Consider the following 21725-nt stretch of genomic DNA (forward strand, 5'->3'; position numbering starts at 1 on the left):
AGATCTTCTCAAGCTTCTTCCTCAGCCTCCAGTTTCAAACCGCATGGCAACAAGCGTCAGTCTTTCAAGCCCTCTGGTCAGAAGTCTAAACAATACCTTTGACTTCCCACTGAGCATCCGGACCACCCACCATCCTACTCGCCTTTCTCCTTACCTCCAGAACTGGTACAAGATCACTCAAGACACCTGGGTCTTGAAAATTATCAGCTCCGGCTACCGCCTGGAGTTTATAGAATTGCCTCCTCTAGGATGGGTCAGGCATACATCCTTTGACCCCATCCTAGAGGAGGAGATTCTCACCCTACTACAGAAGCAAGCCATCCAGAAGGTACCTCGCAGAGACATCCTGAATGGCTTTTATTCCCGGTACTTTACCGTCCCCAAAAAGGATGGAGGTCTTCGTCCTATACTGGACTTGAGGGATCTGAACACCTACCTCAATCCTCGAAGGTTCAGGATGGTTACTCTCGAAGGCATCATTCACCTGCTGAGGAAAGGAGATTGGTTTGTAGTGGTGGATCTGAAGGATGCTTACTTTCACGTTACGATCCACAAGTCCTACAGAAAGTACCTTCGCCTAATATTCAAGGACCCTAATACCAATTTGTGGTTCTCCCATTCGGCCTTTCCACGGCTCCACGGACCTTCACCAAGTGTATGGCTCCTGTGGCAGCTTATCTACGTCTAAAAGGGATTCAAATCTACCCTTACATCGACGACTGGCTGATTGTGTCGAAGTCCAAACAACAAGCCTACCAGGACACTCGTCAAGTTCTGCAGACCCTACAGGCTTTGGGCCTATCCATCAATTACGACAAGTCTCATTTACAACCCTCTCAGGTGATGGACTATATAGGGGCCAGGCTGGATGCTATACAAGCTTGCATGTTTATACTTCCAGAGTGCATCAGGAAAATAAGGAAGGCAGTCCTGAGGTTCAAACCACGAAGGACAGTTTCGGCAAAACTGGCACAACATCTGTTGGGGCTCATGGCCTCGACAACGGCCACTCTGCCTCATGCGAGACCCAAAATGCGTTCTCTCCAGTCGTGGCTACTAGCTTTGTTCAACCCGGCGATGGACAATCAGCACAAACGCCTAAGGGTCACCCCAGAACTTGCGACCCAACTCCAGTGGTGGCTGTTTCTGCCGCATCTGTTGATCGGGCGGCCCTTTCGTCCTCTACAACTTACCATACAGGTGACGACAGATGCCAGCCCAGTGGGATGGGGAGCCCATTGTTTACAACACCAGATACATGCTTTGTGGCTCCCACAGGAAGCGTCTCTTCACATCAACCATCTAAAGATGCTGGCAGTAATAAAGGCGTTCAGGGCTTTTCTCCCTCTCCTAAAAGGCAAAGCTGTGCAGGTTGTAACAGACAATACTACCACAATGTACTACCTGAACAAGCAAGGGGACACAAGGTCAAGGTCTCTTCTGTTTCTGGCAGTACACTTCTGGGAATGGTGCTACCAGAGGCACATCTTCCCAGTGGCCACGTTGCCACTTCAGACAATCAGTTGGCAGACGAGCTCAGTCGTCGTCCTTTTCAATCCCACAAGTGGCAACTAGACCAGAAAGTGTTCACTACCCTTTGTCAAAGATGGGGTCAACCAGTAGTGGACATGTTTGTGACACAACACAACAGGAAGTGTCCACGATATGCATCTCGCGCCGGCAGGGGAAAAGGTTCTCTCGGGGATGCATTTATGGTACCGTGGAACAGGGGCCTCATCTACCTTTATCCGCCTCTACCACTCCTTCAGAGGGTCATAGTCAGAGTACTGCAGACGAGGGCAGAAGCAGTGCTGATTGCCCCTTGGTGGCCGCATCGACCGTGGTTCTCCATACTGTTTCAAATGTCAGTGGACAAGGTGACACTACCATTACTTCCCAACTTACTCACTCAGAGCGAAGGGAATGTTCTTCATCCGGACCTCGAAGCGCTCCACTTGACAGCGTGGAGGATTTCCCATCATTGACTGAGGTCATTGACAAGGCCCGGAAACCTGCAACCAAGTTGCTTTATAGTTACAAATGGAGGAATTTTCTTAGATTTGCTAAGGAACGTGGATTACAATCCTCACCCGTTGCCTTATCATCTCTACTGTTATATCTTAGACATCTCTTTGATTTGGGCCTATCTAAGTCTACACTGAAGGTTTACACTTCAGCTATTGTAGCGTTCCAGCCTCCAGGTTCGGAGTCATCACGATGGTTCTCTCACCCAACTCTTAAGGCATTTTTCAAAGGACTTTGCAACATGAGACCTCTGGCTAAGAAACCTGTACCTCAGTGGTCACGGCAGACTGTCTTGCATTGTCTTACCAGGCATCCCTTCGAGCCTATGGCCTCTTGTGATTTGAAGTTTTTGTCCTTTAAGACTTTATTTTTGGTAGCCATTACCTCAGCCAGGAGAGCTAGTGAGTTAGCTGCTCTACGTGCTGACTCTCCGTATTTACAGTTCTTTAAGGATAACGTGATGTCACGTTTCTGCCTAAGGTTGTTTCTGAATTCCACGTTAACCAACCGTTAATCTTGCCAACCCTTTTTCCTAATGCAGTTACAGAAGTTGAGCGCATGCTCCATTCTTTAGATGTTCGCAGGGCATTGGCCTATTATGTTACCAGGACTAAAGACTTCAGGAAGGCCCACAGACTGTTTCTTTGTTTTTATGGGCCTCGTAAAGGTTCTCCTGCCTCATCATCCTCTCTTTCTAGGTGGTTGGTCTCTACCATTTCCCTAGCATATGAGCTGTTGAAGAAACCTATCCCTGAAGGTCTCAAGGCCCATTCCACCAGGGTCATGGCTACTTCTACGGCCCTGCTCAGAGGGATCGATATTCAAGAGATTTGTCGGTCTGCTACTTGGTCCAATGTTTCTACTTTTGTTACCCATTACAAGTTGGACCTTCGGGCTAAGGCTGAGACCAAGTTTGGAAGGGCTGTTTTGACTTCACTACTTCAGTGACGGCCCACCATCCAGTAAGTGTGCTTCCTAGTCACCCACTAGTGTGGATTCATGGAGGACCATGTTGAAGAAGGACAGATTACTTACCTGTAAACATGGTTCTTCAAGTGGATTCTCCATGAATACACACGTCCCGCCTGGCCTCCCCACATGTTCGTCACTGGTGGATGTTGGAGGTTCCAACTCTCTATGTGGCGGACATACGGAACTGAGCCGTTGGCGGGCGGAGCATGCGCTATACAAGGCAACCTAAAACATTGTTACTTTTCTCTTGCAGCTCTAGAATATTCCGAGAGGCCAGCGCAAGCGCTGTCTTAACCCACTAGTGTGTATTCATGGAGAATCCACTTGAAGAACCATGTTTACAGGTAAGTAACCTGTCCTTTCTTGAAATACTTCTGTTGTCCTTTCCATTAATAACGAGTTGGGTTTTTTTCTGCTACTAAATAAGATGCAAAGAATTCAGGACAAGGAGAAGGCTGAGAGGAAGCGAAAGGCAGAAGCAGCCAGGCTGCATCGACAGAAGATCATGGCCCAGATGTCTGCTTTGCAGAAGAATTTCATTGAAACGCATAAGCTTTTATATGAAAGTACACAAGAAACACAGGGAAGAGATGTTATGGAAGAGGAGAGGTAGGAACAGAGTTAAATTCAATATATGTGATGATTTTTGTCTCTATGAAACCTATTGTAAATAATATTGTATGTACAAAGAGATTAGCAAGCAGCTGAAAACTGAAAAAGGGGGAAGGAACTGAATCCAGAGGTAAAATGGGGACCTAAGCTATATGAGCATGTAATGCTATCAGACATTGGCCTTGTCTCTATAAACTCAAGACTTTGACGGTCAGATAGTCAGTCCAGAACTTTGTTTTAAAATGTGAGTTACTGGTTTGGTGTTCTTCGAAGTAGTACAGTGCTGTTAGCATATGGCGTGGAAGAGTACCTAAGAAATGGACCCATCTGCTGATGTCAATTCTTCCTCAGTTGTATGTAATTTTTTAGAGACTGTTGTTGACCATATATTATCAAGCTAGTATAAATTAATTTTTGTCAGTACCGAACAATGCAAAATTATTAATACAGCTATTGAGCGGACAGGTTTATTGGTAGTTGTGCATCTAGGCTACCATCCCTGAACCTGACGAATATGATACATTTGACAAACTGTTCAACAAATTGGTAAATGGGGAGCATTGCAAACATGGAACTCAGAACTTAAATACAGCAGAACGTAAATGGGCATACGCTCATACAGGACAGTTTTGTGCTTCCTTTTTCTCTTCTGCAGTGTTACATGTACGCCAAATTTGTTCTGACAGATTCCATATATAGATGGTGGAAGATTGCAGCTGGAAGGAGGAATCTGATCTAATAGAATGACACAATTAGAAATTTCCCCGTATTTGTGGTTCCTGTAACTTCCTTAATTTTGCAAGTCTACAGTAATCAATAGAACTTGCTAAGGACTTACACTTCTTCTGACTGTTCAGCAGCTAATTTGATGTGAAAGCATTCATGTCTTTTTCATTTGGACAGCATCGGTTCAGTTAACTGCTTCACACATTATAACTCAGTGGCTTATGCTGCAGAGCCAGAGGTTGGGAATTTGATTCCCCACTGTGCTTCCTTGTGAGTAGAGCCAGCCTGTGTATCTTTGAGAAGCTGCATAGTCCCAGTGTAAGCCCAGAAGAAGGGAATGATAAACCACTCCTGAATATTCTCTACCTGGAAAACCCTGAAAAAGGTCACCATAAGTCAGTATTGACTTGATGGCATATAATGACTTTTTACACATTCTGTATCCAGAGGAAAACATGGGAAAGAAATTGACGTCTTAAAGGATGAAAACCAATACAGATATGGTACAGTGGTGCCTCGCTTAGCGATCGCTCCATTTAGCGACAAAATAGCTTAGTGACGCTGTTTTTGCGATCACTTTTGCGATCACTTTGTGATGTTCCCTATGGGGTATTTTTGCTTTGCGATGACCGATCATCACAAAGCGACCCTTTTCGCACAGCTGATCGACGGTTTCAAAATGGCTGCCGGGGGGGAAAATAGCCGCCCGCTGTTTTCTGGGACAGATTCCTCGCTTTAGAGGCAGGGAAAATGGTGCCACTATGAAGGATCTTCACTGAACAGTGAGTTTTAAGCCCATAGGAACGCATTAATCAGGTTTTAATGTGTTTCTATGGGCTTTTTATTTTCGCATTGTAACGTTTTCGTGCAACAGTGATTTTTTTGGAACGAATTAACATCGCAATGCGAGGCACCACTGTAGTACAGTACCAGTTACAGTGGGGAAGGGGGAAGCATATAAACTTTGGATGTATTGCGGAATCTGCCATGCTTAAAGGCAGTGACCATGCTGAAATGTGAAGCATGATTGTCAGCATTTTGCCTTGTCAGATGTTCTTTCTCCCTCCAGTAGTTTTAGAAGAGGCAGCTGTGTTAGTCTGTGCTAACATGTCAGGCCAGAAACAGAGAAGAAAAATAGAGAAAACCAGAATGTTGTGGTACCTTAAAGACTAACTGCTATATTTTAATGTGAGCTTTCATGGACAAGTCCACTTCCTCAGACATCAGAGTGGGACTGTATTGTAAATGTATAAATATTTTGCCCAGTTACTGGAAATCCACTATTTTCAATCTCAGGTTTGGTGGCAGTTCATTTGAACATTATTGCTATTCCCATAGAGGTTTTAAACTTTTTTTGGATTGTATGTAAATATAAATTACAAGTAATAATATTGATTGCTTTTCTGATAATATCTGTTGATTGAAGCTCTGATAGTTTGAGTCTTTTTATGTCTTTATCTCAGCCCACCAACTATAGATTATACCAGAATTGCCTTGGGGCCCAAAAGAGGCCCAACTGTTTCAGAAAAAGAAGTGTTGACATGTATCTTATGCCAGGAAGAACAAGAAGTGAGACAAGAGAGTGCTGCCATGGTTTTATCTGCCTGTGTCCAGAAATCCACTGCCTTAACCCAACACAGGGGGAAAATGCTTGAACTTTCGGGAGGTATGTACCTTCTGTTTCTAAGCCACCTGTTTGCATAGATGTTGATATTGTTTAAATCTTATTTGAGACCTATGCTAGATCAACTTACAGTACTGCATTTTTTCTTAATATTCCATAAAAGTTTTTAAGCCATCTAATAGGAAATCCATAAGTTGATATCCAACTGATTTTCCTCAACCAGTAGAAGGTTTCCATAAGGGGAATCAGGAGGACTGTGACTTTCAGCAGTTGCCCTCAACAGCTACCTATGCATCTTTCAGCACCTTTCCCACAGTTCTCTGTAGCAGATTGATCAGGGCATGGGGGCTACAGGGAACAAGGTAGTAGAGGAACATAGTAGAGGATAACTTTTTGAAGTTTGCTGATACAGCTAAGAGAAACTGCAAGATATTGTTATGTCAACAATATTTTAAATTTTATTCTCTAAAATAAAAGTTATGAGCAAAGTTCTCTCTTCTTTTGTGATACTACTGTAATGTAAAACATAAGAGGAAATTCTCTTCTTTTTTCTCTGAAATTATAATGCAAAGGAATTTAATACAATTTATTGTTTAAAGGCTGCCAATTGATGAGCCCTGTTGCTCCCTCCAGCTTGAAAAGAAAGCCGGACCTGAACTTAGCATAGACGCTTTGTGCAATAGGCCATTTCTTAACTTATGGAGAATCATAAATAAGAGTTGGAACTATTTTGGCTTCTCTGAAAATATATATCTAAGAAAACTGGATCTCCAATTTTGTTAGATGGGGAGGGGAGCAAAATTTTAAGTTCACAATGATGCAATAATTATTTCTACTTTTTCCTCAATAGATAAGATTGATCCTCTTTTCATGGATCCTGACTTGTCTTGTGGAACTCATACTGGCAGTTGTGGTCATGTAATGCATGCTGCCTGCTGGCAAAAGTAAGCAGTTATGTTTAATAAACATTATTTGTTTTTGTACAGTCACTTTTCAAGCTGTCTTTTCCCGAGACATTAAGTGGAAAGTTGATTGGGATCTACTAGTCAATCTCCAAAGGATTTCTGATTCCTAAAAGTTTCACAGTAGCAACATCAAAGTGACACTTCTGCCCTGAATTATACACTAGAAATTAAGAAGCATTGGGATAATTATAGGTGGATTTTTAATAAAATGAGTGCTACTCCATTCCCAAATTAATTCTGGGATTTAATTCTGGTATACTGTTATGCGTTTTACAGTGGAATCTCGACCTACAGACTTAATCCGTATTGGAACAGTGTCCATAGGTTGAAAATTCCATAGGTCAAAAATGCATTCCCCATAGGAATGCATTGAAAACCCATTAATCCGTTCCAGCCCTTTCTCCCCCACCGGGCAGCTTCTCCACTGCTGAAAGGACAATTGGGGCAGCCCTTTGGGAGAAGCCAGGTGGCGGGGAAGAAAGTCAGGAGCTGATCCGGTCTTTCTCCCCCACCGCGAGGCTTCTCCGCTGCTGAAACCACCATCGGGCACAGCGCTTTGGGAGAAGCCAGTCGGTGGGGGAGAAAGACCGGGTCTGCTCCTGCCTTTCTTCCCCGCCACCCGGCTTCTCCCGAAGGGCTGGCCCGATGGTGGTTTCAGCAGCGGAGAAGCTGCCCAGTGGGAGAGAAAGGCCAGATCGGCTCCTGCGTTTCTCCCCCACCGCCTGGCTCCCTTTTCCAAACCGTTGGGGCGAAAGAGCTAAAGAAGCAGCCTCTTCGCCACCAACGGTTTGATTTTCCCGCCCTTTTTCCTTGCCCTTTTCGTCTGTACGTCAAAGCTCCGTCCGGAGGTCGATCCAAAAATTTGCAGCTGGAATTGTACATAGGTCGAAAAGTCCGTAAATGGGGCTATTCGTAGGTCGAGACTCCACTGTATACCAGTCTCTGCTTAATGGTGCATCTCTGAGTCCTGTTCAAAAGCAAAGGAGTGCCACATGTCAAGTAGCATCAAGTATCTCAGTGAAAGAAAATATGTTGGAATAGAGTATGTGTATACTTAAAGAACTGCAAGTCAAAAATGGAGACAGTCTCCATCCTACTCATTTAGAGCATACTGAAGTAAATAATTGTTGGAATCCTGTTGGTATTCATGTATGGTGTATGCAACTTGCTGCAATTAATTGACAAAGTGTCAGAGCACATCTTGGTTGACCAATTATATGTGTGTTTGAGATACACCCTGACAATTTTGTTAAATAGCTGAAATTAGTCACAACAAACTACAGAAGCCTTATATAACACCGATAGGATTTTAACTAGTAAGTTATAAAACATTATTGAAATATTCCAATTATATAATATAATTTACCAATTATACAGTCTAATGTTTTGGTTTCAACTGTCGTACATATATGTGAGAAATCTTGCCTTTGAATAATGTTTGACTTGCACGACTGCTTTAAGTCTGGGCCATTTGTGTGTGCTTTTGAGACTGCAACTTCCAGCATTCTCCTAGAATTCTCCAGAGCAGAATTCTGGGAGTGTCAGCCACAGAACCATACCTGTAGAACCTGTATCTCAAGCATTACATTCCAGGCTAAATTCGGAATGCACTATTAATCTTGGGGAGTACCTACCCTTTACAGCAAAACAGAAGTATCTAATGAACTACAGTATAGCACTTGTATTTGAATGGTGACACAGTACTGTACTGTATGTCTTTGTGTGAGCAAGGAGTCGAGATGGAGGCACCTCTGTAAGCTGGGCAGTTAACCAGGCATATTCAGATATCTTCTTTAGGTGCTGCTGAAGAGAATATAATTCTCAGTACTACAGTGGGCATAATTGTGTTGCCCTGGAAAAGGCTTTGGGGGTCTTGCGACAAGGAGGGGGAACCTTTAATCAGCTGTTGGGGTCTATAGTGTCTCTTAAATGTTTTCATTACATACTGCTTTCACTGATCTTCCGAAATATCTTGAACAGGATACATGTTTTTGCTCTGAATGGCCCCAGATATTCCTTTCATCTTTTGCTTGTGTGCAGAGTTAAAACATAAACCAAGTACACAATGACAAAATATTTTGGTGTAGAAGAGGACTGAATGCTTATCACAACTCTGTTTTTGTTTGTTGCATTATAAGCCTTCCTTTTGGTTGTCTGTTGGACTATTATAGATACTTTGAAGCCATTCAGCTAAACTCTCGGCAGCGTCATCATGTTGAACAAGTTTTTGACCTGGACAATGGAGAGTACCTCTGTCCTCTTTGTAAATCCCTCTGCAATACTGTGATACCAATCATTCCTTTGGAAACACAAAAAATAAACAGGTATGATAAAACATTTGATTTTTCCCCTGTAATATTTAAACAGAATTGTGGGGAAATTGTATGCTTTTACAATGTATATAGCAGACATTGTGCTTGGGCCCAGGTCAGTTTCCAGTAAGGATGATTCATTAACCTGTTTTGGTATCTAGGATAATTTCCTGTCTCTGGGTAAATTGTATTAACTCACTTGTGTATTTAAGGTTATCTGTCTATGTTTACCCTGCTCTGTATTCAGGAATGTTTACCCTGCTTGTGTATTTAGGATTTACGTGCCTGTGTTTACCGGCCCCTCTGTTTACCATACTTGTGTATTCAGGATATTAACCTCCCTGTGTTTAAAATGGTTTTTGATTAACCAGTGCAAAGGTAGTAGAGAACAATAAAAGGGGGATGCGGCGACGGATAAGGGGAGTATTCCCACTGAATTTTTAGATCATCCGGATCCCGCCCTGAAACACACACTCGAGTGCTCGCCTCTTTCTTTCTCCTTGCTGGTCAAGAGGGGAAATAGGTTTCATCTGCAGATCCCTACAACTAGACTTCATCTGCAGATCCCTACAACTAGGCTTCATCTGCAGATCCCTACAACTAGGCTTCATTTGCAGATCCCGGCAGTAGGTTTCATCTGCAGATCCCGGCAATAGGTTTCATCTGCAGATCCCTACAACAAGACTTCATCTGCAGATCCCGACACAGAAAATTAGATAATTCTTTTCAACTTATATACAAATATTTTATGCTAGGTATGATATATCCTACTGCCTGTTTGAAGAGCCTTTTCTGTTGTGAAGAAACACCATATTTTATGCTTTTATATATATAAATTGACAAGTTTGCAAAAAAATATACATATTTATTTAAAATATATTTATCCCACCTTTATCCTAACAAAGAACCCAAGGTGGCATACATAATTAAAAAGACAATTTTTAAAGGCTAAAAACAGTAGGTATACAATTTTTTAAAAAAAGAATTAAACAGGCATTACATTAAAACAGTAATAAAATCTATACTGAAACAAATTTAAAACAACAGAGCACAACAATCCATTTAAAAACCCCTCTTGGACCACCAGTTATTAAGGGAAAGCCTGCCTGAAGATAAAAGTATTTGCCTGCTTCTGGAAGACTAGCAATGATGAGGCCAGCATTGTTTCCTCTGGGAGCGAGTTCCAGAGTCTTGGAGCAGCGACAGAGAAGGCTTCCCTTGATGATCTTAATGCCTGGGCAGGCTCACAGAGGGAGATGCAGTCTTTTAGATAGCTTGGACCCAAGCCATTTAGAGCTTTATAGGTTAAAACCAGCACTTTGAATTGTGCCCCGAAATGGATTGGCAGTCAGTGTAGGTGCTGTAATGGAAGTCACATCCCCAGTCAGCAATCCGTCTGCTGCGTTTTAGACCCTTTGGATTTTCTGAACACTTTCCAAAGGCAAGCCCCACATAGAGCGTGTTACAGTAAACCACTTGAGATGTAACAAGGGCAGTGGCACAGTGGTTAAACTGCTATACTGCAGCCAAAACTGTGCTCACGACCTGGGTTCAATCCCAGGTAGCCATGAGCATTTTAAATACTGGGTTATAGGGATTAGAATTTTGGATATGCTTGTGGAAACTGTCATTGTCTTTTTCTGTTGCCAGTGAGGATGCATTGGTGGTAGCTCAGCTTCTCTCTCTCCCCAAGTGGATAGAGATTCTTATGGCCCGACTATCTGGCTACAACAAGAAAAATACTGAAGGTTGGTACTTTTCATCCAGAACTTTTAATTTTAGAGGAAGTTTAAGAAACTGGAATATCTTAAAACTTGGGTTAGTATCCAGTTATGTCTGATGATGGAATTGCTTCCATCTTCAAAGCAGGGAAGGAGTGATTCTCTCTGCCCCATCACTTTGCAACATGTCCTCAAAATCTAGGAAGAGCTTTTGATGAAAATTTTAGGGAGATGCAATGCTTGATTTCACTCTTAGGCATCCTGTTACTTATTTCAAGTGCAGTTTTGTAGGATTCTGCATTGTAACTGTCTTAATTTAGTTACAGATAATTCAAGTATCTTTTAAAGTTCTTCTCAAAGTACAACTTAGGACTCTCGAAGAATAAAGAGCTGAAAAAAGACGAAATTAGACCTCTCATACAGAGTTCATGGTCTATGATGCTATTTCTTGTGCTTATTGATTGTACGGAAGTCTGTTGGAGGCTTCATCTATCTCTCCCTTTTTCTGTTTTATTTTTTGGAATGTGTTTCTGATGTGGTTATTTTTTTTTGTAACTTCTTATCTCTTATGCTAGATTGACTTCTCAGTACATTTTATGATTTTATGTTGTGTTTTCCTGCCTTTGATGCTTTAGCTGAAAATTGGTATTAAAAGATTTCTCTATAAGTATATTGATGTGATCAGCTATATATTACATTTGATCGCTGAGTTGCTAGGATAAATTGCTATATAGGAATTATTATACTCTAGTCCAGGGTTGGCAAATCTTTGGTACGCCACATGTTTTGGACAATGCCCAGAATCCCCAGCCTGTATGGCTAATGAAAAATGGCAGTGTGAGTTGTAGTCCAAAATTTGGAGAGCCCTGCCTATCTAATGAAATTGGTGTGCTATAACAATAAAATAAATACTTTTATTTCTGTTAATTAAACTATGTGAAATTGACTTGCACATTTCTTTCTTTATTTGAAAGAAGGAAAATGCATTGCTCCATCTTTACTTGATAGAGAGATGGAAGATGCCTCTTCTGATTTTCATTCTATTCTTAGTTTTGGAGTTCAGCCACTGTAAGTATCACTTTTCTCATTCTTTTAGCTCAATCAAGAAAGTGCATATTGGGTATTGTTTCTTCTGTGATCTTAAAAATGAGGATTTTGATTTAGATGATATGGTCATTTTTTGAGCTGAAAAGTTCTCATGCGTTTAAAGGGAGTTGTGTTTACATGCTAAAGATGTGTGTGTCCTATCACACTTGTATTCCTTTTATAGTAATTTTCTGGTGTATTATTTTCACTCTGAGTCTATATACAGAATGCATTTTTAAAAAATCTGTGCTAAAGCTCATTTATAAGGCCCATTTTGATCATTCTTTCTGAGGACATTTGTCAAACAGAAATGGCAAAAAGAGAGCCTTTGACTGAGTTATTTCTAATTATTGATCATTTTTGTCTTAGGGATATAGTTAGAATCATCTTTATAATTTTATCTTCAGAATGCAGAGATCTTAAGAGGGGGCAGATATCTAAAACACATTTCAGGTTGACATGTCCCTAGGATTTTAAGTCTGTTACCAAGGATGACAAGTGACAAAAGTAAACATGATTGTACGGATATTCTTAGAATCTATTTCTTAAAACTCAATTTGTTGCCACTGGTTGAGAATCTGTTCTGCTGACTCTCTCCACAGAGTGAAATACTCAGAGAGTATCAAGGATATGGTGGTTTGCTTTGCCTCTGCAATTTACAGAATTGGATTAAAAGTTCCTCCCAATGAAACTGATCCACATGTCCCTGCAATGACTTGGAGCACATGTGCTTTTACTATTCAGTGTTTAGGTAAGGCAGAAGTAGAATGCTAGATTTTTAATGTGTTAGCCATATATTATATTAGCTGTGTACCTCCAGAAATTTTTGAAACTTCTGCAAGGCCAAAAGATCCCTGTTTCTAGGGAGTTTGGAATAAGCCTCTTTTGCTAGCGGAAATGCCATTATTTGCTGAACCTTTTTTGTGCAGGCAGATCTCGAACATCTTCTTAGATAATGCTTGGCTGCCCTAGGTCTGTTAGAACAAGTGCCAAAATAGGGGTAAAGAAGGGGCAGAGTGATGAATGCCACATCCACACCTCCTTCAGCCCTGTCCTAACACAAAATAAGACAAAGGGGAAGGTAATCCTAAGTAAATTCTGGGACCACGAGGCTGGGAGAGGTTTCAGTTTTCCACAACTTCATCTCTTCAGTCCTCAGTCATGATGACTAGTTAAGACTGTATTCCTAGTAGCTCATAATTCTAAATTTTTCTCCAGCACTGATGTCAAATCTGTGTTCTGCAAAATATACTGTGTTCCCAGATGGTGTAAACATTAGATCTTATCATTTAAAGACTCCACATTGCCACCTTCAGTTTACATAGATTTTTAGTTGTATGTGAAAGTGATAAGGGAACCAGAAATATCTTTGAACATCATTGCTAAAAAGGCATAATACATCTACAGTGGTGCCTGTAGTGACCATCCTGACTTACGACCAGTTCACATTATGACCAGCTCCGGCCACAAAATTTTGCTTCGACTTGTGACCGGAGCTTCAAGTTACAATCGGGAAAAAGGCGGGGAATTCAAACTGCTAACCATTGGTGGCAAAGAGGCTGCTTTTTTGTAGCTCTTTCGCCCTAGCGGTTAGAGAGTGTGCATTCGGAGGAGGCTTCGGACTCCCTGGTAAGGAACTGCTTTCTGCTTTTTAAAAACTGCCTGTTCTGGGTGGGTTTTGCAGTGTGGGTTTAGGCTGGGGGATTATGCTTCTGTGCTGTGATGGGTCTTGCAGTCTTTGTTTTTGGGGGGCTTTCACGTTTCCAATGGGTTTTGCAGCGTTTGTTTGCTTTTGGGTTTTTTTCCCTCCATTTCTGATGGGTCTTGCAGGGTTTGTTTGCTTTGGGGTTTTTTTCCCCCTTTGGCCAGAACAGATTAATCGCGTTTCTGATGGGTCTTGCAATGTTTTTGTTTTTATTTTTGTTTTGTTTTGTTGTGTTGTGATTTTTTTTTCCTGGCTGGAACAGATTAATCATGTTTCAATGCATTCCCATGGGAAATGGTGCTTTGAGTTACAGTGATCTTCTGGAACAGATTAAGTTCGCAAGTCAAAGCACCGCTGTACATCTATGGTAATTAATTTTCTGTTATGTTGAAGTGAGTCTTAATGAATATATCAAGGCTCATTTCTGATGGCCATTGCATAGAAGTACCCATAATTTATTTTGAAGCAATAGTGCTTCATTGTTTATATTGTGTTTTTCCAGTGTTCAAATTGCTCCACATATGTTCGTTTTAGTAATCCTGAAGGACAGATCAGTGCTGTCCTTCTACTGCAGATGATGGTACTTATATTGAGAAAGAGAGAAGAGGATGGAGAAAGCAAGATGATGAGCCTCGTGGCGCAGTGGTTAAAACGCTGTACTGCAGCTAAAACTGTGCTCACGACCTGGGGTTCAAATCCCAGGTAGCCGGCTCAAGGTTGACTCAGCCTTCCATCCTTCCGAGGTCGGTAAAATGAGTACCCAGCTTGCTGGGGGGGCAATGTGTAGCCTGTATAATTAAAAATTGTAAACCGCCCGGAGAGTGCTTGTAGCGCTATGGGACGGTATATCAGTCCAATAAATAAATAATAATAAATAAATAAGAGTCAGTGAGTTCATAATCAAAGAGCATTTAGAACCATGGTCTCACTCTGGGGCACACCAACTCTTAGGCGATAATGTGCTTCTTTTGCTACTCTCAGTCTGAAAGTTACTTGAATAATTAGCATGTTCTGTATACATTTTATACAAATATTGAATGGCAGCATTAAGCTCTAGTTAGTTATTAGTTACCTCTTTTTCAGTAACATACTTAAAAAGGAGCAATTGAGCCTTCTCTCTCCATCATCATATTCTCTATGTGGAGAGCAACAGGTCTGAAAAGGAGAAAGGTCCTGAAATAATGAAGGTTCTCTGTGTGAGGAAGAATCATGATTTCCCAAGCATTTTGCTCACATGGAGAGCCTATACATCAGCAGGAACCTCTCTTCTTCAGAAACATTGTTTTCTATATGGGGAAAGCTATTATAGTGGTTTGGCAAGTACGAGACATATATTAACTTAATAGAGCCATAGTTACAGAAATGGGAGATCACTGCCTGGCATGTGTCTGCTACTTAAGGTGAATTGTGTTGAAGATGGGTGGAGAGAGGATCACATGACAGAGTATTAGCATCTGAGCGAGGGTTCTCTTTACTGTATTGGATGATATCCAGCAATATAACAGTATTAGCACCACATAAAAAGCCCCAGTTTTGTCCTATTAATGAATTCAGAATAAATCAATAAGGTTTCACATCAAGATGAAAAAAGGTTAATGAAACTGAAATTCAAACAATCTTACACATAGATTGCTATAATTTTTCTTTATTTTATTTTAAGAAAATCTTCTGGAAGATGAGGGCAAGGCCTTATTTGGTTGCCTGCAAAATAGACAGGTATGGATGATACAAAATGTAGTGATTCCTATTACATGACTGCCATTACTACTAATGCTACATTTGGAAAGAGGTTTCTGCTACCTTATCTATAGTGTTTTTGTGTAAAGTCATATTGTATCTGAAAAATAGAAAGTTAATGTATGCAATGTAATATAGAGACAAGAGTAAGTATTTTGACTGCGGGTGACAGTCTGAAAGCCATTTTGCAATGCAGACAGGTGTCTGAGAGATTGCAGTTTCTGATAAGCCCTATGGACAAGATGCAAGGGGTTGCTTTCTGCATTAGATTCTGATTTCAGTCATAGATACAGTATCAAAAGTATCAAGAAACAATAAATTAAGTCTACAAGATGCTAGTGTGGGAACCTGGCAGTCACTGCATTTTATTTATGTCTTTTGTTAAGTTAATACCTATTCCCATAAGATGCTTCCGAATACTGGAGGTATTTGAGCAGAGACTGGGTGGGTGTCTGTTTAGGATGCTGTACTTGTATCCTGCATTGTAGATCTGGCGCTAAGCAAGAGTTCAGACGAGGTTGGACTGCTCCAAGGTACCCAACTTTGGTTGTGATTCAAGGCTGCATGACAGCTTCATGTTCACAGCAAAAATTTGGACCTAGAGTATCTCAGCCATCAGCTGTCTCAATGAATGCTCCCTTTAATAAGACACATTTTTGAAGCCTAGGTCTACTTGCAACCCACTTCTGCCTAATGTGTATGCCAATGTCTTATTACCTGCATATTTTCTGTTTGTATTTATGCTTTTAACTAAGCCAGACTTAACAATTCAGTTGCTGTCTTCTTCAGTTAAATTCTTTATCCCTTGGTTACTTTAAATGTAGTAGGAAATATCATAGAGCTTGCTGCCAGATTCTTTTATCCCCAGCCGTTAGAAGATTATTATTTTTTTAAAAAAGAAAAGAAAACAGAGACAAGTACAATCCTCCTAATCAAACTTTTCTCTTGATTTTGTTCACCTTCTAGCACAGTGGTCTTAAGTCACTGGTGCAGTTTGCAGCTGCCCAGAGGATTACATTTACACAAAGCCTGATTCAGCATCATCTTGTGCGTCTCCTAGGAGGTAATTGTTTTTATAATACATTTTGGGAAGAGTTTTAAACATTTTTGAAAAAGTACCTTTTCTCACATAGTCAAAACATTTAGAGGGGAAGGCATAAAGGGTCCATGATGGGAAAGGTAAAATCCTGTATTCATTAATACTGTAAGCTCTTCCTTCAATATCAATTTTAGCTTTACTGAAAGCAATCAATTTTTTATATCTGTATTTTGCTTTTATAGTTCTTTTACCCAGTTTAAAGGTGGAAGACACACCATCCATTCTAGATGTAGATCTGTTCCATGTTTTGGTATGTATTGAGACTTACTCTATATGCATATTAGTCCCATGGTTCACACACTCTGGGGTCAAGTCTGTAACGCCTTCTTTTGGTAGCCATTTGTGGGGAATATGTTGAGATATTTTTGGCTTACCTTGGACTTGACTTATATTTATTCCTAAAATTGACTCTAAGGTGTTGAAATACGACAAATTCTGTAACTATTATTTTTTATTTCGCTTTTCCCTGTGGACCACAGGAACTGCAGTCAAAAACATATTCCTTGTTCTTTTTGCTTAAAGATTCTTTAGTAATGTAATAGACTGGCATCATATTCAATCATGCCACTTTTGCAGTGGACTGTAGATGTGAGTGATTTGGAATTTACACCACTTGCACAAGGATATGTGCGTTCTGTGCCATCAAGTTGGAACCAACTTATAGTGACCCTGATAGGGCTTTGAAGGTAATTGAGACAAAATTAAGGAGTGTTTTTTATCAACTCCACTCCTCCAATGAATTTCCATAGCCAACTGAGGATTTGAACCGTGTTTTCCTATAGACGAGGAGGACATCCTCAAGAGATGAGTTCTCCCTCCTACTCACTTTTACAAGCAGTGCTGATTACCCAAGGACTCCCTTAAGAGGGAGGGACCAACCCTGGCTGAATCAGTTCATTTCTGCCTGCGCTTCTCACAGGCCTGCCTCAACCTTGTCTTCAGCTCACCTCTTCATCTCTTCAGGCCTCTTGAAAAGATTTGGCATAAATCTTGGTAAGGAGGACACATACACAAAACAAATGCTCAGACAATCTAGACACTTTAGCATATCGATATCTTTTTTTGTGTGCTTCCAATTTCCACCATGGGAAAACAGGATATTCTAAAGTTAAACCATCCCTGTTTAGGTGGCCAATAGCCTTTGTGCTATCAGAGATCTGGTTCAAGTGCACCCTTCCTTTGCCAGGCATTACCACATGAACTGCTTACCTCAGCTGAGGTGGCATTGGGAGAAGAGTCCTTCAGCAGGTGAAGGACCTCTTCAAAGTCCAGTTTTAATGGTTTTTCTACTTGTAGAGGGCAGGTGAAGTTCTTCTTGGTCCCACCCTAGGACATTAGGCTTTGGTAAATCCCATCTCTTGAGGATGTCCTTCTCTACTACAGGAAAAAGGAACATTGGTGCTCACCATGAGAAGCTCATTTTATGTAGCAGAAAGAGGACATCCTCTCCCTCCCTTGGATTATTATGACCTGGTCCTTGGAGGGTCACTTGCCATTCCTGTTATTTCTTGACTGTACTGTATTGTTTATATTACTCATTTTTTTCTGGTGGCTGGAGACAAAGACTTGTTCAGCCAAAGTTGGTCCCTCCCTTTTAAGAGAGTCCTGCTGCCACCTGATTGGCTAATCAGTTCTGCCTGTGGAAGTGAGTAGGAGGGACAGCCCATCTCTTGAGGATATCCTCCTCCTGTTACATAAAATGAACATCTCGTAGTCAGTACTGGTGTTCCTTTCTCCAGAATTCTAGTCCATCACTCTATCTATCTCTTATTCCCGCATTAAGAATAAATCAGTTTTTTTCCAGTGGGAAGCACTGCTTGTGCAATGCTAACATCCGTGAAAGTGGCATAATCCAACATCACCATGCTAGTGAGCCTTTCTTCTCAGCAGAGTCTTAGTAGGATCCTGGCTGAAATCCGGAAATGTTACTTCAGCATTGTATGTTGATTGTTTGTGTCTCCTGCCTGCCAGTGTGACCAGTTTCTTGTTTCCTCTCTAGGTTGCTGCTGTGTTATCCTTTCCATCTTTGTATTGGGAAGAAACTGTGGACTTGCAACCTTCATCTATTAGTTCTGCCTGTAATAATCTCTACCTCTTCTATTTGGTTACTATGGCACACATAACACAAATTATTCTCACTACAACAACAGGTAGATATACCTCTTTTTTTAACCATTCCAGGGCAATATGATTAGTCACTTTTAAATGTTCTGGAAGGAAACGGTGATGCTTTCCATTTCACAAAAATAGCTACATATAGTTGTAAAGTAGAGCATTGATATTACAGATGTCTAAGTGGGGAAAGGTTGATGCCCAAGAGACGGGTTCTACCAAGAGTATTATTTTACCCTTGCACAGAAATTACAAAAAATATTACAGTGATTAGCCGTGACTTCTCTCCATACCACAGCCTAACTATTTGGTTGAATGGCTGCTTCTTGTTTCTTGTAGCCCATATACACCTCAATAAGGTGTATCAGTATTCAGCCAACAAAAGGATCAATCTAGTGTTGGCAACTGGTGGCCATTCCAAACACTACCCAGATTTTTATCCAAAAAAGGCCTGTTGCATCTCAAAAAAAAAGTCTCCAAGAGTTGTAATTGTTCTCTTCCTTAGCCTGCAAAGGGAATGTTCCATCCTTCCAAGATAAACTTGGTGTACCCATCTGGACCACCATTTTGATTTTTGGGGGTTGTGGAGTGCATTTTCTGGTATTTCAAGGCCTGGTGCAGCTCACATTGAGGGCTGGTGGCTTGAACTTGGCCCCGAACTCTCAGACCTTGCTCATCCCTGCTCTAATCAATTGCATCAGCTTGTTTGCCCAAAGAATATTACCAAACTGGTGGCTAAAAAAGATATGTTTTCTTTAACCTCTGTATTTGCCTGGATGTAGGCATGGCCTGGGAATATTACTTCTTTTTACATCCTGTAGATAGATGTAAACACAAAATATGTGAAAATTGTATAAATTATTGGACAGATGCTGTTCTATATGTTATTGCATAAAATAAGGTAGATAAAATGTTTGTTTTCATTTTAATCTATTTTTGCACAGTGTGCCCCTCCACTCAGTTACAGAACAATAGTGAGGAAGCACAAGCTGCAGAGTCTTTTTGTAAAGAAATTTGCAGACACACAAATGGGTAAGTAGCTTCTTAGCAACATGGACTGAGAGGTACAGAATATATTGGCCCAAATCCTATTGCTCAGCAAGGTAAATTGCATTAGAGTACGCCCATTGAATCAGTGAGGCTTTGGGGAGTCAGTTCCTCCATATTGATTAGTCTCAGAGTAGGCCCATTTGAATCATTGGAACTTATGAAGGAATTTGCTCACCAAATCCATTGATTGTGGGATCTACTCTAGGGCAATTTACTACACTAAGCAACAGGATTTTGGCCATTGTATTGATGTTTCACGTTCCAGGGAAAGAAGGGGAGAGAACTAGTAGTAATCCTGAGGCTGGCAAGGTTGTAATACAGTGTATAAGGTACTTATAACAGTCTTGACCTCTTCTTTTAAAAACTACTTTCACACTCAGAAATATAGCCAGTACAATGAAAAGAAGTGAAAGGAAAGTCCGATGCTGCAAAGAAAAATACTGCATAGGAACCTGGCATGTAAGATCTATGAACCTTGGTAAGTTGGATGTGGTCAAACAGGAGATGGCAAGAATAAACATTGACATCCTGGGTGTCAGTGAACTAAAATGGTCAGGAATGGGCAAATTCAATTCATACAATTATCATATGTACTACTGTGGGCAAAAATTCAATAGAAGAAATTGAGTAGCTCTCATAGTCAACAAAAGAGTGGGAAAAGCTGTACTGGAATATAATCTCAAAAATGATAGAATGATTTCAATATGAATCCAAGGCAGACGTTTCAACATCACAGCAATCCAAGTTTATATACCAACCACCCATGCTGAAGAGGCTGAAATTGACCAATTCTGTGAAGACCTACAACACCTTCTAGAACTGACACCAAAGAAAAATGTTCTTCTCATTATAGGGGATTGGAATGCTAAAGTAGGGAGTCAAGAGATAAAAGGAACAACAGGTAAGTTTGGCCTTGGAGTTCAAAATGAAGCAGGGCAAAGTCTAATAGAGTTTGTCAAGAGAACAAGCTTGTCATCACAAACACTCTTTTCCAACAACAAAAGAGGCAACTCTACACATGGACATCACCAGATGGGCAGTACCGAAATCAGATTGATTATACAGTGGTGCCTCGACTTACAAAATTAATCCGTATTGGAACGATGGCCGCAATTCAAAATTTTCGTAAGTCAGATCACCATTTCCCATAGGAATGCATTGAAAACCATTTAATCCATTCCGGCTGTATTTCGTTCTTACGTAGAGGCGCCATTCTTAAGTCGAAGCATTAGTTCCCATAGGAACTAATGCAAAGCAGGTTAATCCGTACTCTACCACTAGGGGGAGAATTTTTCTTTTGACCTAGGATGAACTTAGGTCAAAAAAAGGGCAGGAAAGGTGGGGAGGGAACACTTTCTATACAGAACACCTTTAAAAACAAGCACCTTTTTTAAAAAAACCAAGCACCTTTTAGCTTAAGAAAGGGCAGGAAAGGAGGGAGGGGGGAGGGAACACCTTCTAAACAGAACACCTTTAAAAAAGCACATTTTAAACAAAACCAAGCATCTTTTAGCTTAAAAAAAGGGCAGGAAAGGAGGGGGGAGGGAACACCTTCTAAACAGAACACCTTTTAAGCCAAGCACCTTTTAAACAAAACCAAGCACCTTTGAGGCTACAGTAAACTCCATTTTAAAGCCTGGCTGCATCAATAAGCACCACAGCCCCTCACAGAATATTTTCTGATTTTAAAAGAGACAGACCTTGGAGCCACATTTTAAACCCACACATTTTAAAACAAAAGACAGGTCATAGCACACAAACCCTAGGAGCCACAGAATGCAAAAATAAATAAATAAATTTTACATTTTAAAATTGCAGCCTAATATTCACATTCAATTTTAAATTAATATTACAGTCTACTTTTCACATTTTAAATCCACACTGCAAGACCCATCAGAGCACAGAAACATAACCCCCCACCTAGCCCTACCCACCCACCAAACTGCAATAAACCCTGTACAGTACAATAAATACTGTAC

General features: G+C 40.8%; 1 protein-coding gene across 2 annotated transcripts in view; it reads left to right on the plus strand.

The window, feature by feature from the left end:
* The window catches only part of UBR1 (ubiquitin protein ligase E3 component n-recognin 1), a 99627-nt gene that overhangs the window by 62103 nt on the left and 15799 nt on the right, over positions 1-21725 (plus strand). Inside the window, exons 29-40 of one of the 2 annotated variants that reach the window (XM_072986207.2) lie at positions 3425-3606; positions 5799-6001; positions 6810-6903; positions 9096-9248; positions 10887-10984; positions 11932-12025; positions 12646-12794; positions 15409-15464; positions 16452-16548; positions 16767-16834; positions 18584-18734; positions 19641-19728. In XM_072986207.2, coding sequence (XP_072842308.2) covers positions 3425-3606; positions 5799-6001; positions 6810-6903; positions 9096-9248; positions 10887-10984; positions 11932-12025; positions 12646-12794; positions 15409-15464; positions 16452-16548; positions 16767-16834; positions 18584-18734; positions 19641-19728 — 1433 coding nt within the window. The remainder of the gene's footprint in view (positions 1-3424; positions 3607-5798; positions 6002-6809; positions 6904-9095; positions 9249-10886; positions 10985-11931; positions 12026-12645; positions 12795-15408; positions 15465-16451; positions 16549-16766; positions 16835-18583; positions 18735-19640; positions 19729-21725) is intronic. The other variant, XM_072986206.2, reaches the window with a different exon arrangement.

This window comes from Pogona vitticeps, chromosome 1, assembly GCF_051106095.1.
Source record: "Pogona vitticeps strain Pit_001003342236 chromosome 1, PviZW2.1, whole genome shotgun sequence".
In the NCBI taxonomy this organism is placed as follows: domain Eukaryota; kingdom Metazoa; phylum Chordata; class Lepidosauria; order Squamata; family Agamidae; genus Pogona; species Pogona vitticeps.